This window comes from Stenella coeruleoalba, assembly GCF_951394435.1.
Source record: "Stenella coeruleoalba genome assembly, chromosome: 5".
NCBI classification, from domain to species: Eukaryota; Metazoa; Chordata; class Mammalia; order Artiodactyla; family Delphinidae; genus Stenella; species Stenella coeruleoalba.
Window position 1 is genome coordinate 3,539,456 of NC_137150.1, and position 16,472 is coordinate 3,555,927.

Consider the following 16,472-nt stretch of genomic DNA (forward strand, 5'->3'; position numbering starts at 1 on the left):
TTTCAGGTGTACAGCGAAGTGATTCAGTTATAACATAATATTATATATCAATTATACCTCAATTAAAAAAAAACCTGTTTTCAGGGGGAAAATATCATTCTCAAAGTCAGATCTCTAGTGGCTATGAGCTAATGCAAACATTCAACTCCTTTCACTGGCTTTTATGGTGATGCACCACTCAGACCCACTCACTAGTAATTTATGCCTGAGCAGAGAACTCTCTTCGTCCTAAGAGGTCTGGCCGTGACAACATTTGGCATCACTACTTTGACTTATTTTTTTCCTAACAAAGAGATTTTATGACCTAGTATGCATTATGTTCCAGTAAGAATTGAGCACAGCTCCAGTTAAATAAGACAGGCACATCGACGGGTGAGTAACAACGCCTTGCTGTTACCTAGTTGCTGCTGGAAGGTTGAAATGCTTGGCCTTTGGTCTCAACCAAACGGTCTGGAACTGGAAAAGGCGGTGAGGCACTCGTCGAAGACAGTGGGTTGGAGGAGAAACAGAACAAGTCCTGGAGTCAGACCACTTCGTGTTCCCACCTACGGCTGCACAGGGCACCTGGGGAAGGGCTCACGGCTGAGTCCAGCGTGCACTCTGCTGGCCAAGCCCCATCCTTCAGGCCGTGTCCACCCAGGGTGGGGAAGCGCCAGGGGCTTTTTCCTCTAGTGCACATGAAGGCATACAGGCCACCGGCCGCCCAATAGTATTGACACATCTCAGTAGCAGAGTGACTTTAGCAGAAATCTTGCTTCCCGCCTGCGATTGTAGAGTCATCGTCCCTCTTTGGCAGGGGTGGTATAGAGTAACCAGATCATGTGTGTGGTATACAGTCATGGTCTGGTCCCAGCCCAGAGCTCAGATGGTCATGTGACTGAGGCAAAGTGACTTCTGGCTGAGATGGCCTGGTCCAGCTGCATCTTCTTGCATCTCTGTGGCAAAACAGAGCGGCAAAGGTCTCTGGAGACAGGCTGAAGTATCAGCCCCAGTTCTGTTTCTCACTCACCGTGTGACTCGGAGAAGTCATGGTACTCCTCTTGGTCACCTGTTTCCTCATTTAGAAAATGAGTACAAATAAAGCTTATTTCAAAGGGCTGTTGAAAAGAGGAAATGAAGTAATCAGCACATCTGGCACATTTTAGGTACTAGATAAACTTGAGTTCTTTCCTCCTACCCCCAACCCCTCCCACTCTAATTCTCTGTTTTATTCCACATTTACCAAACTCCACCCAAAGAGAGGGGGTGTCACCCCGCCCCCCCCCCAACAGGGCTCTTTCCTTAAGCCAAAAAAATTACCTATGGCTTTTCCATGTCAAGGTTTTTGGGTTTTTTTGGCCACACCTCGAGGTGTGAGGGATCTTAGTTCCTCACGCAAGGATTGAACCCGGGCCCTCAGCTATGAGAGTGTGGAGTCCTAACTACTGGACCATCAGAGAACTCCCTCCATGTAAATTCTAAATGAATCAAATAACCACTTCATACACTTACTATATCCTGGCAGCCGTGTAGATTAATTGGGTAGAAAAGGTAGGAAGAAGATACAAAAAATGGTACTAAATAAAGAGCCCAGAAACCATCCTAGATATGTTAGGGGCTTGAGATGTGATAGCAGTGGCCCTACAAATCAAGGGTATTGGAACAGCTGTTTATCCCAATAGAAAAAATGGAAATGGAAAAAATAAAATAAAGTTCGAGAGCTTCCCTGGTGGCGCAGTGGTTGACAGTCCGCCTGCCGATGCAGGGGACACGGGTTCGTGCCCCGGTCCGGGAAGATCCCAAATGCCGTGGGGCGGCTGGGCCCGTGAGCCATGGCCGCTGAGCCTCTGCGTCTGGAGCCTGTGCTCCGCAACGCGAGAGGCCACAACAGTGAGAGGCCCGCGTACCGCAAAAATAAATAAATAAAGTTAGATCTCTAGCTCACCGATCCTGATGGGACTGAAAACCTATATGTGAAAAACAAAACTTGAACTCAAATGAAAAAGTGGATACATCTGAGTTTATCGAAATGAAAAACATCTGTAATAGAGCAGACACCATAAAAGTGTTAAAAGGCTGATGGCAGGCTAGGAGATATTTGCAACAAATAAAAACAGATTGAAGGATTATATTCAGAATATGCAAAGAGCCATAAATTCATAAGAAAAAGACAAACTTTGCAGTAGAAAAATAGCAAAGGACAGGGACAGACAGTGCTCATAAGAGGACATCAGGATGGACAGCATCCCCAGGTGAGTGTGTGTCCAAGCTCTCATCAGTAGGGAAATGAAAGTTAAAACCCCAAAGACTTCCCATTGGGTTAGGGGAAATCAGAAAGTCTGACAAAACCAAGTGAGAGCAGGTGGGGGAAGGCCAGCATTTCAGGCAGGGCTGGAGGGAGTGTAAGTCTGTGCAGGGTTTGGCCGGGCCATTGGGTCATACCCAGGAAAGCTGAATCCAACTGAAGTCTGGGAAATCGCAGCATCGTTTGAAATATCGATAAATTGGAAACCACCTGAACGGCCGTCACGTTGGGAATAACGACAGTGACAGCGGGAACATCCCGGGGTAGGGGGAGAGGGACATGAGGGGAGGGGGTGGGGGACACACACGGAGGTTCCAGGAATGAACGGATCTGCTTGTGCTCATGTGGTTGAGTCTCTGTGATGAGTGAAAACAGCAACTCCCAGCAGGAGGTGGGATCCCTGTAAGGGATGACACAGAGACAGGGCACCCCAGTTATAATGTACGTCCATGCAGGGAAAGGATAGAACCAGAGCCAAAAGCTCACACGCCACGTCTGTGGTCATGCGCGCCTTGGGGAGGGGATCGGGGACCGGGGTGGAGGGTTTCATTTTATCTGTAATGTTTGTTCTGTTGTTTTTTTTTTTTTTTTTCTTTTTGCAGTACACGGGCCTCTCACCGTTGTGGCCTCTCCCATTGCGGAGCACAGGCTCCGGACGCGCAGGCCCAGCGGCCACGGCTCACGGGCCCAGCTGCTCCGCGGAACGCGGGATCCTCCCGGACCGGGGCACGAACCCGCATCCCCTGAATCGGCAGGCGGATTCCCAACCACTGTGACACCAGGGAAGCCCTGTTCTGTTGCTTTTAATTATTTAATAAGTGTCAGCATTTGTTTGTTCCTTCTAGGTGGTGAGCATGCCAGTGTTGTTACTGTTTATAGTAAAAAAATTGTACTAGAAAGTATTACGCACAACAATGGAACTTTGAAAAGGAGCAATGAAGATCAAATGTGAGGCTTGCCTGGCCGGATTTAGAATAGCTATAGGATGTGAAATTATTGGGTTGGCCAAAAAGTTCGTTCCAGTTTCTGCATAACATGTTATGCAAAAACCCGAACTAACTTTTTGGCCAACCCAATATTTAAAAACTTGATTGGAGAGGAGAAAAGAAAGTGGGGACCCAGCACCCAAAGGCCCTTCTCTGCGTCTGTGCCAAACAGGTGTGTGATCATCACAAGCTCACCTCTTAATGAACGGTTATTTAATCCAGGAACCGAGAGCTTTGCTTCCTATAGTCTGTGATCAGCAAATGGTTCTACCTGGTTTCTCTTTCTCCCTTTTTTTCCCAATAGTAATTGAATCTAGGCTTAAACTCCCATTTCCTTACCCCTAGGAGTTGGTGACCAGGGTTTTTACAACAGCTCGTATAAAATTCTTCTGTGATTTATTTGACCTCAGAGCTTCCTAAAATGTCATGAGTTTATGCTCACAATCCTTGTATGCTGACTTTTCAGCGAGGCTGGGTGAATCCAGTAAGGCTCCACCATCCACGCCAGCATCCTCAAGTGCCCCTGGCTGCCAGGGTTGGGTGCTGTGAGTGAGAAACACACAGGGAGCCAATGGATACATTGTCATTGCTACAGCTCTATTTATATGAAGCACCTTTCCTTTAAAGGACCCAGGGATCCAATGGGTCATAGCCAAGGATTCAGGTATATAACAGATCCAATCACTTGTTATTCAGTACTAAGGTTGTGGATATACTAACTACGTACTTGCAGAGCTTAGAAGCACCGTGGAGGGTGGAGTAAAAGGCAGGGAATATAAGCCCATCAGAGTGCAGGCAGTGTGGTTCAGAAACCACATGTGAATAATCACAGCCTTCATCAAGTATTTTATGCTCCAATACATTTGTCATTGACCAATGATTTGTTTCTATGGAGTATAATACCCAAGAATAAAATCCAGAGACTAGGACCTTTATCACGTAGTTAAATATTTTTAGTTCTATTTTACACATAGTTCAGAGTGGGGTTTGTTTAGAGGAAGTGATGCTTAATTTTATTTATTTATTTTTTATGTTTTCATTTTATTGGAGTATAGTTGATTTACAGTGTTGTGTTAGTTTCAGGTGCACACAGCATAGTGATTCAGTTATATATATATATACTTATATATTCATTCTTTTTCAGATTCTTTTCCTGTATAGGTTGTTACAGAATATCGAGTAGAGGGTGATGCTTAATTTTAGTTTCTGATAATTTTTTCAGATTGTGTGATACGAGTAACCTAGCAGTCTTCTTCTTTTTTTTTTTTGGCTGTGCCACACGGCTTGTGGGATCTTAGTTTCCCAACCAGGGATTGAACCTGCACCCTTGGCAGTGAAAGCTCAGAGTCCTAACCACTGGACCGCCAGGGAATTCCCCCTAACAATCTTCTTTTTTTTTTTGGCGGTAAGCGGGCCTCTCACTGTTGCAGCCTCTCCCGTTGCGGAGCACAGGCTCCGGATGCACAGGCTCAGCGGCCATGGCTCACGGGCCCAGCTGCTCCGCGGCATGTGGGATCTTCCCGGACCGGGGCACGAACCCGTGTCCCCTGCAATGGCAGGCGGACTCCCAACCACTGCGCCACCAGGGAAGCCCAACAATCTTCTTTTAATGACTTTTCTCCCTGAGAAAAGTATAACTGCTAAGGGCGAATGCCTTTTCCCACTCCCAGCTCTTAGCAGAGTTCTATTACCTAATATGCAAAAAACTACTTTTTTTAAAATTAAGATGAAACTTGACTTAACGGGTGCATGGTTATTGCATCTATCTTTCTGATCATACCCAATGCTTTTAAAGAAAAAAAGCAAGGAAGAATGGGCAAGGAAATATTAAAAGTTACCACGAGCACACCCTCCTTCCTGGAATCTGTCAAGTGATAAAATATAGTAGGTGCGACTGTTCTAACCTACTAAGGCAGTAATTTCATCTACTTAATATTATATAATCTAGCTGTGGCTTGATGCCCGTAAATGCAAGATGTTCAATTGCTAACTGTGATATATTTAGCTCGGCTCCTCTACCCTGGGCTGGGGACACCCCGCCTTGCTGCCCTTGGAGCAGAGGAGGTGGGGTCTTTTTGTGGCTGAGAAAAAGGAATGTTCCCTTCCCTCCCCCCCTCTGAGGGCACCCTATCTGCAGAAATGAGCAAACCCTCAGGGTCTGTGAGGGCCCCCCTGCCCCCGACCTGCCCCCTCCACCAGGCCCATACTCTTGGGGAGGGAAGTTTCACCAGGAGACAAAATTCTTCAGAGGACAAGTCTTAGGATGAAGTGGTTCTTGGTCTCAGAGGGTCCTGAGCTGGGAGGTTTCTCCCAAGTGCTTTCTTACTGAGAACAGTTGGAGTCCTGAGGTCTGCACAAGGTGTACTTAGAAAGGGAAGGGCACAGAAAGCAGGGTCTCCTTTGGTGATAACATCATGCCTGCCTGTAAATGTCACCGGAGCTGTGTCCAGAGAGCCTGGGACAAGCCTGCCCTTGCCCAGCACTTCTGGGTTTCCTGTCTGCTTTCTATAGATCATGCCTGCTTGAAACTGGAAATCAAGGCTCCGACACGTTAACTGACTCTGCCTGAGGCCACAGAACCCCCAGGACAGAGGCGGGTCTGGACCAGGAGCTCTGACTCCCGGCCCTGCTCTGTCTACACCCCCTCACTGTGTCTACTTGGCCCGGGCTGGGGAGGCTTTGGCTGCCGTGGCCAACTGTCCAGCGCCTTCTGCCTGCGTCTACCTTGGACCACTGCTAACTGGCCTTAGCACGTAGCAGGGCGTGGTGGATGCTGGGAGGAGCTTCATCTCACGTCTTCCTGCATTTCCCAATCCAACAGGACAAACAGTGAGCAGCTGGGAGTTAGGCAGACATAGACTTTAATTCCGAAACTGCTACCTAGCAGCTGTGTATCCTAGGAAACTCTCGTGTCTCAGATTTTTCCTTTGTAAAAATGAGACTATAAATACCTCCTCAGAGTTGTGACAATTAACTAAGTTAACGTAGGGGAGTTGCAGGTACAAGATAAAGAGTCACACCTTGGGGCTTCCCTTGGTGGCGCAGTGGTTCAGAATCCGCCTGCCGATGCAGGGGACACACGTTCGTGCCCAAGTCCGGGAAGATCCCACATGCCGCGGAGCAACTAGGCCCGTGAGCCATGGCCGCTGAGCCTGCGCATCTGGAGCCTGTGCTCCACGACAGAAGAGGCCGCGACAGTGAGAGGCCCGCGCACCACGATGAAGAGTGGCCCCCTCTCGCCGCAACTGGAGAAAGCCCTCGCACAGAAACGAAGACCCAACACAGACAAAAATAATAAAAAATTAAAAAAAAAGAGTCACACCTTTTTTTCCTTTCTTTTCCCTGTTGCCTCTCCCCATGCTCCCCTTCTGAATACTTACATTGCTTTCCCACCCACCGAAGAGAAAAGTGGTCTGTAATGTTACAATATTAGTAGATTTCTTAGACAATTCTAAATAGTAAAAACCTCATAAAATTGGACTCCATTCAGCCTTGGTAGAAATTTCGCTGGGACGGTCTCCCTGTGGTGTCTGAAAAGAGAGTGTTAGTGCCAAGATAAAGTGTGTTTGTCAGGAAAGGCTAGGCTTGTGCTGCAGTAACGAACAGCCCCGACTCACAGGAGAGGTTATCTCTCCGGGACATAAAGTCCACAGCAGGGCTAGTGGCTCTCCAAGGCTACTGCATCCATCTGGTGAGGCTGTGGCCTCACCTGTTCTATCCAGTGGTCCTGCCAGCTAATCACAGCCTCCACTCTCCCTGCCGAAGGGGAAGAAAGAAACTGGCACTTGCACAGAGGCAGCTTGCCGCCTCCACTGAGAAACAATTCTCATCTCCTCTGCTCACACCGCCTTGGCCAAATCTAGCCATAGGGGCTGTGTGCAAAGGGGCCAGGAAGTGCATTTTCTGTGTTCCTGGAGACACATAGCGTTACCCTGCCATATAGGAGTGATTAGGAGTTCAGGAAGAACACATAATTGCAGGTTCAAGTATCTCAAAATGTATTATTTATGGACATAAAAAATTTAAGATATGGAAAGCCAACATCAGCAGGTGACTGGATAAACAATTGTACACCCACACAACAGAATACTAGTCAGCGACAAAAAGGCATGAACGGTTGATCCTTGCAACAGCATGGATAAATCTCAAAACAATTATGCTGCGGGAAAAAAAGCCAAAGAAAAAGTCATTCATACCGTATACATATATTTATTTACTTTTGGGCCACGAGGCTTGTGGGATCTCAGTTCCCAGACCAGGGATTGAACCTGGGCCACGGCAGTGAAAGCCCGGAATCCTAACCACGAGGCCACCATGGAATTCCCAACACTGTATGAATTTATTTATATAAAATACTAGAAAAGGCCAACAAATCCACAATCAGAAAGCAGATCTTGCCTGGAGTCATGGGTGGACGGAGGGACGGATTACAAAAGGGCATGAGGAAACTTCTGGAGGGTGATGAAAATGTTATCTTGGTGTGGGAGTGATTTCACAGGTGTCTACTTATGCCCAAACTGACCAAACTTTACACTTGAAGATGTGCAGTTTAGGTACCTCAATGAAGTTGAAAAAATGATCTTAAGAAACCGCTTCAGAATTATTTTATGTGCTATTTGCTCCTGAAGCAGTTGTCTCTTTGGGGTTTTCTTCCTAGAAAATGGAATCTCGTGATATATAGTCTGTTCACCACCACCATGCTCTCTCCTGTTTACTCCTGATTCACCTGGGAGAGACCGTTGCCTGGGGCTTTGTGATGAAGAGAAAAATCAGATTCAGATCCTGACTCACCACTTGCTTCCTGTTGGGCCTCAAGTAGCTTAATGAGCTTCTCCGAGTAGCTCCCCAGGCATGTGGGATCTTAGCTCCCTGACCAGGGATCGAACCTGCACTCCCTGCATTGGAAGGCAAAGTCTTAACCACTGGACCGCCAGGGCAGTCCCTCAAATAATATTTAAAAAAATCAACATTAATATAGAAATCCATGATGAACACTAAGTCAGATATTTAAATAAAAGACAAGGCTCAGTCCTGTCCCAATTTCTTTTCAAGCCCTTTCCCCAATGCTGGCAATTCTCACTGAAACTAATTCCTTCACACCCAAGGTATTAAATGTAAATACCTCTGGAATAAATGATTTACATCTCAAGATTTTCAGGTATTTCTTCAAGAGCAAGGCATGAAGGAATTGGAATAAATAAGAATTTGCCAGAATTGAGGGAAAGGCCTGAAAAAGAATTGGGGACGGGACTGAGATGGTCTTTATTTAAATGTTTGATGTCTTGATCATCACGGATTTTTGTATTAATTTTGATTAAAAAAAAATTTCATAGCTACTATTTATTTCGATGGTGGAGTAGTTTGTTTGTTTGTTTGTTTGGAGATCCCTTCATTTCTATGCCTGAGGTGAGTGTGCCCTAGTTCCTGTCTGCCAGAAAGACAAACGGGTCCGTTCCAGGTTTGCCTGGTAAGCAAGGTCGCAGAGGAAGGTGGTCTGCTGTGTGGGGTACACAAGACTTGGAAATAGACCCGTGAGTTTTAACTCTTTTTTTCTCCCCCCTTGCAAGCTGTGTGGACTTCTAGAAGCTAGGCTGTGGGTCTCCGTTTCCCAAATTGTAAAATGAGCAGGTTCCCCCACCCCTAGCGTGGGAAGGGAGGACGATTACCCCATAGTGGTTAAGAGTACAGACCCTGGAGCCTGGAGCCTGGGTTCAAATCCCGGCTCGGCCACTTACCAGTCGTGTGACCTCAGTCTTCTTCTCTGAGGTGATCAGAGCGGGTGCCAGTACTAGGAGGACCAATTGTGTGGATCAAAGGGGTTAACCTGGAGGATGTGTAGGCGGGATGTGTTACAGAGTCAGCACTCAGTAAATATTCTCCACTATTCTTGTCACCGTGCAGTTGCTCTAAGGATCCAAAATGTCAATATTTGTAAAAGCCCCTTTGCAGGTCACTAAATCCTACTGTTAGTTATTATTATCGCAGGGCCTAAAATTGCATCTAAGATCGATTCTCTGGTCACCTCTGCTGCTGGCTGAGTTTTGGTGGAACCCAATTAATTGCAAAGGGTAAGCTCTAAGTCTGAACAGAGGTACATTCATCTCTCAAATGAAGACAAGAGGAAGGTCAACTTTCTCAAGAAAACACCCCCAACGACCCAAATGGCTTTTTTCACATCCACTTCTGGCTTTCCCCTCCTTTGAAGACAGCACATGTAACCTCCTTTGCATAACTGAATCTTCACAGGTTTACGGACCCATAAAAGAAAGCAGCTAAAAGGGAACTGCTCTAAGGAAGCTGCTTAGAAAAGTAACTGTGAGTTTCAGAGGTGGAAGACTTTTGTTAATTAGAAACTGAAGCTGAGCGTTTGAAAATGTGAAAGGACGCTCAGGTGCTTGGTTTGGGGGTTTTGTTTTTTAGGTAATTTGAACATTTCCATTAATAGAAAGGAAAAAATAAAAGGCAGTGAGGTTTTCCTGGGTCCAACTCCTCTCTATAGATCTTGAAAAATAACTCTTGGACTAGAACTTATAATTAAATCCCTATAGATTTCTATTTCTCCATCAAGGGGCTGCAAACTGAAAACTCAGGAACAATAGGAGAATTTCTTAGGGCAGAAATAAAAATGCTAGATGCAGAGACTGCATCCATTATACAAACACATATGGGGAGATTTAGTAAGTGAGGACTTAAAGATTGATTCCACCCTATTTGGTGGACATTAGAGAAACTTAAGTTTGAATTTCTGATTCCTTGGGAGAGTAGCAAAGTTTGGTTTATTTTTAAATTTTTTTTTACTGAAATATAGTTGATTAACAGTGTTGTGATAATTTCTGCTGTACAGCAAAGTGACTCAGTTATATCTATATCTATATCTATATTCTTTTCCATTATGGTTTACCCCAGGGCATTGAATATAATTCCCTGTGCTATATGGTAGGACCTTGTTGTTTATCCATCTTATGTATAATAATTTGCAGCTACTAACCTCAGCCTCCCACTCCATCCTTCCCCCATCCGCTTGGCCACCACCAGTCCCTTCTCTATCTGTGAGGTCTGTTTCTGTTTCATAGACATGTTCGTGTCATATTTTAGATTCCACGTACAAGTGATATCATATGGTATTTTAATTTTTTTAATTGAAGTATAGTTGCTTTACAATGTTGTGTTGGTTTCACATATATATATTCTTTTTCAGATTCTTTTCCATTGTAGTTTTTTACAAGATATTGAATATAGTTCCCCATGCTATACAGTGGGTCCTTGTTGATTATCTATTTTATACATAGTAGTGTGTATCTGTTCATCCCAAGCTCCTAATTTATCCCTCCCCCTTTCCACTTTGGTAACCATATGTTTGTTTTCTTTGTCTGTGAGTCTGTTTCTGTTTTGTAAATAAGTTCATTTAACATTTATTTTAAAAACAAAATCCCCTTGACTGTTTTATCCAAGTGAAGGCAGACAAGCATAAGCTGCAGGGAGTGACGCCCCCCAGTGTTCCCGGGACCCCAACTCCCACTGGGGCCCCCCTCCTCAAGGCAGGAGCAGCGGGCAAAAAGGGACCACCGTGGAGTGGTGATGGGACTGGGGGAGACTCCCAGAGAACACTCTGGAGGAGGCTGGTTCGGGGGGGGGGGCTCCCCACTGCCTGGCCCTTGCAAGATCAATGCAGAGCAAACCCGAGGTGGTCAGTGAGTCACTGAAGGGTCATGAATAACTGGAGATAATTGCCTCAAAGGGGAGAAGCATTTAAGCAGGATACTTTGTATGACTGTTCCCACAGCCCAAGGGAAAAGGGGAAAAACTCGAACCCTTCGGCAAGGTTCCGCGTGGGTGGAGGGGAGTTGATGGCATTGTTCTACTGCCTTAGGCTCACCCTTCGCTTCTCCTCTATACTCAGCCTCTGCACAAACCCTCCACACTCCCACCCTCCTCAGGAAGGAAACCCCACCTGCCAGCTCAGGAGCTGGTCTGGTCTGGATCTGTGCAAACACAGGACAGCCCTTTCCCACAGTCTGGGTCACTGTCTGGAGCACTCCAGAGAGCGCTGTGGCACCCATATTACGCTTAAGCTCTCTCTGCCCATGAGGTCAAGTATACCTCTTCATTACTTCTGGATTTTGTTTTATGGCTCAGCTGTGAAGAAGATTTACATCGTCATCAAAATGTAAATGCTAGGGACTTCCCTGGTGGCGCAGAGGTTAAGAATCCACCTGCCAATGCAGGGGACACAGGTTTGATCCCTGGTCTGGGAAGATCCCACATGCCGCGGAGCAATTAAGCCTGTGGGCCACAACTACTGAGCCTGCACTCTAGAGCCCGCGAGCCACAACTACTGAGCCCGTGTGCCTAGAGCCCACGCTCTGCAACAAGAGAAGCCACCGCAGTGAGAAGGCCTTGCACCAGAAGGAAGAGTAGCGCCCGCTCGCTGCAACTAGAGAAAGCCCGCGTGCAGCAACGAAGACCCAACACGGCCAAAAATAAATAAATAAGTAAATTTAAAAAATGTAAATACTAAGTGTTGACTCAACCCAAACCTGTGATGTCACTAACTCAGGAAGCCAGGAGAGGGAGTGGCTGAGTGTGAGTGGAGGTGGGGAGGGGCACGGGGCAGGGGGGCGGGGTGTGAGCATGCTAAATCCTTCTTTTCTGCACTGGGAAAAAAAAGAGGATACCTAAAATGGAAAAATCAATGGTTTTTCTCTTTATTATGGGTTGTACATCCTCGCTTTTTTGCAAGCTTGATAATTGTTGATGTGGTTCTAGACATCATAAATTTTACCTTGAGGCCTGCTGGATATTTTTTGTATGCCTATAGGTATCTTTAACTTCCTTCTGGGATGCAATTAAATGACTCAGTTTTGTTTGGTGAAGAAAAAAAAAAAGGACAAAGCAAGAGATAACAATATCAACACATGATGAGAAATAGAAGTACAAGCACCAGAAGAAATGGCTAGAAGATTTGAAAGTGATTGCCTCTGCAGAGTATCTTTAGAGACAAGGAGAGTATGCTGGGAGACTGCTGGTCCATAATTGAACTCTTGACACCAAACACATCTGTGCTTTGGAAAGCAATGAACATAAATGAAAAACAAAGCCATCCTTCCCTCTCCAAGGTCACCTCTGAGCCAAACAAAACCTTGACGTGACCCCTTGCCTACGTGTGATTCATAGACAGGTTGTGTATCCATTTTTATCTCAGGTGAGTTGGGAGTGAAGGGGTAACAGGTTTGGTCAACTTGTTGGAGGTACATCTCCTGGAGGCCCATTCATTATACCATCTTCTCGGGAGTAGACGTGACAAAGGATTTGTTACCCTTTATCTTTTAACGAGCTGGTATCCATTATGCTCTGAAGAACAGCGGCATTGCTTATAACAAAACGTACATGTGGAGTCAATACAACATCAGGAACTTCCTGACCAGGAGGATGGAGAAGGCCATCTTCACCTGCAGTGTTTCCAAAGGGACCGGCCATAGGTCTCTGGAAGGGATCCTTTCACCGCAGATGGGAGGCTAGGACAGCTGGCCTCCCAATTCCGTCCAGGTCTCAGATCTTAAGTTTTCTGAGAAAAAGGTCTTAGACTTTTGTTGAGTATACTGCTGCACTCACATCCTTCTATCCACAGTATGAGAATTCACGGATGTCCAGCATTCACCCACACCCTTCCCACAGGTAGGGGACATTTGTACTGTGATAAGATAACATTGGAAGCCATTACCCAGCATATATTTGTTTTATGCAGTCATCATTACTGCCTATTTTAAAACAAGGGGGGGAAAGTACCGATGTCAGCCTGAAAACAAGTAATAAATCTGCCTGATCGGGCCTGAGTGTGATTTGTGAAAGCCTATTGATGTTCTAGAGAACCTGGTTGCACAGGAAATGGCCCAGCTCTGAACTCAGGGAGGAAGTATGAAAAGTCAGAGACAAGTTTCTGAGTGAGTTCGGCATGTCTGAGCTGTTCTTATAACATTTGAAATATGTGAATCAGCGATCCCAGTGAAAAGACAGATGAATTGCAGGGTGTGGAGACAAGAGTCACACCTTGGTCCCGAGCCCAGCTCTGCCTCCCAGGCTATGCAACCTCGGGCAAGTTACTTAATCCCTTTGGATACTGGCTTCCTCGTCTCTAAAATGGGCATTGCATCTGGAGCAGTTAGGCGCTTTCGGTGTAACAGGAAATCCAACCAAATTGGCTTTAAGCATAGGACATTTGATGGGCTCACACACCTGGGAGTCTGTAGACTGCAAGGGCTTCAGGGCAGCTGCGGACACCTCAAGTGATGTCCTCAATGACCAGGGTCTTTCTCGGTCTACACTGCTGTCCACAGTGCTGATTTCATTCCATGGGGCTCCCCTCAGGGTCCCAGGATGGCAACCAGAGCAATCAGACCTCCTGGTTTTCTTGTTCACATTTAGCTGAAGATAGAAACTAGCTTTTCCCGGGGCTTTCTCTCTAGCTCAAGGAAAACAAAAATTCTAGAAGCCCCAGCAAACTTCCGCTGAATCCCACTGAGCCAAATAGGTCATGAGCCCATTTCTGAACCCATCACTGCCAAGGGGGTGGGACTACTTTGATTTGCTTCGATCAATCGGGACCCCCCCCCAATGAATCTGGCATCCACACCCTAACCCTATGGCTACCACACAACAGAGGGGCGTGGAGAAAAGCCCCAGTGCATGTAACAGCATCTCCTTCACCTACAAGGTCGCTGGGAGGGGTGAACAACAGGACACTGTGAGAGCTTCTGGTAGGGGGACCAACAACCAAAGTCACTTCCTTTCCAATCGTAGTTCAGCCTCCAAAGAAAATGTAAATGCTTTTCTGGGAGGGAGTGAATGAACTATGTCATCTGTATGGAATGGCTCAGCAGGCTGGGCTATTAGAAAGCCTTCCAGGTCACCTTAGTCCCTGAGAGGTGAGTGCCTGGAGGCACAGCGGGGTCCAGGCTGAACTGCCCCACACGGAGTCTGCGTGGAGCTGAAGCGCCAGCGGCAGGGGCTTAGCCGACTCCTTTCCCTCTAAGTCCCCCAGCAGTGGTGGCCACATGACCCAGCTCTGCTCCATGAGATGGAAGAGAAGGTGGCTGCCGGGCTGCTGGGAACGTCTGTGCATTCTCGATGGAGATGTTGCACCCCACCCTCGCCCTGCTGACTGAAGGTGCGGTGGCCGCAGCAGCTATAACATCTCGAGACCACGAAGGTGTACCCCCGGTACAGCAGTGACACCGGCCCTGATGCCAACAGACGCCCACCTCATTCAAACCCTATTTGGGTTGAGCCATAGTGGCGGCCTTGAAAACCCACCGTTCAATCTCCTGCTGCAGTGGGCATCCTGGGAGGCTCTGCTGTTTCCTTTCTGAGTCCATCACCCCATTCATGGTGAGACAGGCCTGGGACCTGGGCCCCTTTGCTGCAGGGCTTGCACCTGGACAAACATCTCCGGGAACAACAAAATACAAAGAGACTATAAGGGACTAAAAATAACTGCGTGCATGCACAGTTGGGGCAAATTATGGACAAGATACAAAAAGATCAAAAAGCCCAACTGCCACTTCTGAAGAGCTGGGAGCAAAAGCAGGGCACTGCGCATGCCCCCTGCCCACACCACCACCAAAGGGGTGGGCAGACCACCTAAGCCACACCTCTGGCCCCACCCCCTGGCCCCGCCCCTACCCTCACCCCATATAAGGAACCAGCTCTCAGCATCCCTTCCCCCACAGCCCCCCCCACCCCCGCACCAGCTCGCCGCCCACCCCTCCCCCCCGCGCCCTGAGCAAATGAGCAAGGGAAAGTGTTACTTGTTCTAACTCCCCCATGCTGCAGCAGGGACCCCAATAAAGCCTTGCCTAAATTTCGTATCTGGCCTCTGATCAATTTCTATTGATTAAGGAGACCAAGAACCCTGGTCAATAACAATGGATGGGAGGCCACACTCCCCATGGGCCTGGCTGGTGGCTCGGAGAGGCTCATCCCCATGAGATGTGGCCAGTTTCCCACAGGCAACGCTGGATCGGAGGCTCCCCCATCACCCTGACCGAGCCCGGCTTGGACCTGCACGGCGGACTGAGGGTTCCTACAGGAAAGATTGAATCCAGGGAGGCGCGACAGTGCTCCCTCAGGAACAGCCGAGGAGCAGTAGAGTGGGGCATCTGTGGAGGTGGTGTGGGTGCGATGGGGGTCATTGAAGGAGAAGGACCGGGGGCGAGGCGGGGACAGAGACCCTGGGGAGTTCTCCCACGCACTGCAGTCAGGAGGCTGTGTCTTCATGCAGGTGAGATTCAGGTGTGAACAGCTAGGCAACCCCCGTTTCCAAGAATCGGCTGCCCCAAGTGGAGATCAAGCACCCAGTGCCCAGGAAAGAGCGACTGCAGCCTCTCTGAGCGCCCATTCTAACCTGGGCACAGGGGCAATTCTCTTTCACCGGGCACAGGGGCAATCCTCTTTCAAACACACACAGTGCCGTGAAAGAAAAGCAACTCCTATCTGAGCAGTAACTTGCTAATTCTGTCCCAGACATTATGTAGAAAGAACCTTAACCACCAGGAGTGTTGTGAATTTCTCAAAAGGCTGGAAATTCAATCGATCTCCCCCAGCTAGAGGAACGGGGGCCCTCCTGTTTGATGTGCAAATTATAACAAGAGTGTTGATTACACCAAAGCGAGAATTTACAAGCTGCCAATGTGTATCTCAAGTGAGAAGCAATTTGAACACAGGCGTACACTTAACGCTATTTCCAATGTCTTCCGGAAATAGAAACACCTCTACAAACTCAGTTTAAGATCACGAAAGCTCTTTAAAAGCTCTATTCGGGATATTGGAGCTTCCCCCTCTTCTGGATATGGTAATTATATAACTTCCTCCACTGTAAATCATAAGGAACAGAGTCGAGCAGGTGAATCACACTCTTTTTTACAGACAAGACATAAATTACCGTAATGACAAGACAAGACATAAATTACCGTAAAGACGTCCAATCCCCAAATTCCAAAGCGCTGTCATCTGATAGAACGTGGCCGTCTCTTTTCCCACCTGTTATTCACAGAACTCAGCTTCTACAATGGGGATTCAGATAGAAACCAAGGCCCTGCCCTCTAACCGGGAGGCACGTGAGGCCACCACGGCCAGCTCTACTAATTTTCCAAGAGAAGCTGGAAATCCTCTTTTTTTGGTGGGTGGGGCGGAGGTTGATAAGCTTT

At 47.3% G+C, this 16,472-nt stretch overlaps 1 protein-coding gene across 2 annotated transcripts in view; it reads right to left on the reverse strand.

Moving 5' to 3' along the window:
• Positions 1–1,000: 1,000 nt before the first annotated feature.
• UBE2E2 (ubiquitin conjugating enzyme E2 E2) overlaps positions 1,001–16,472 on the reverse strand; it is a 424,921-nt gene continuing 409,449 nt past the window's right edge. For both annotated transcript variants that reach the window (XR_013828490.1, XM_079922469.1), the window contains one exon: positions 1,001–1,097. Coding sequence is in view for 1 of the 2 variants with exons in the window: in XM_079922469.1 (XP_079778595.1) it covers positions 1,090–1,097 (8 nt within the window). In the remaining variant the exon portion in view is untranslated. The remainder of the gene's footprint in view (positions 1,098–16,472) is intronic.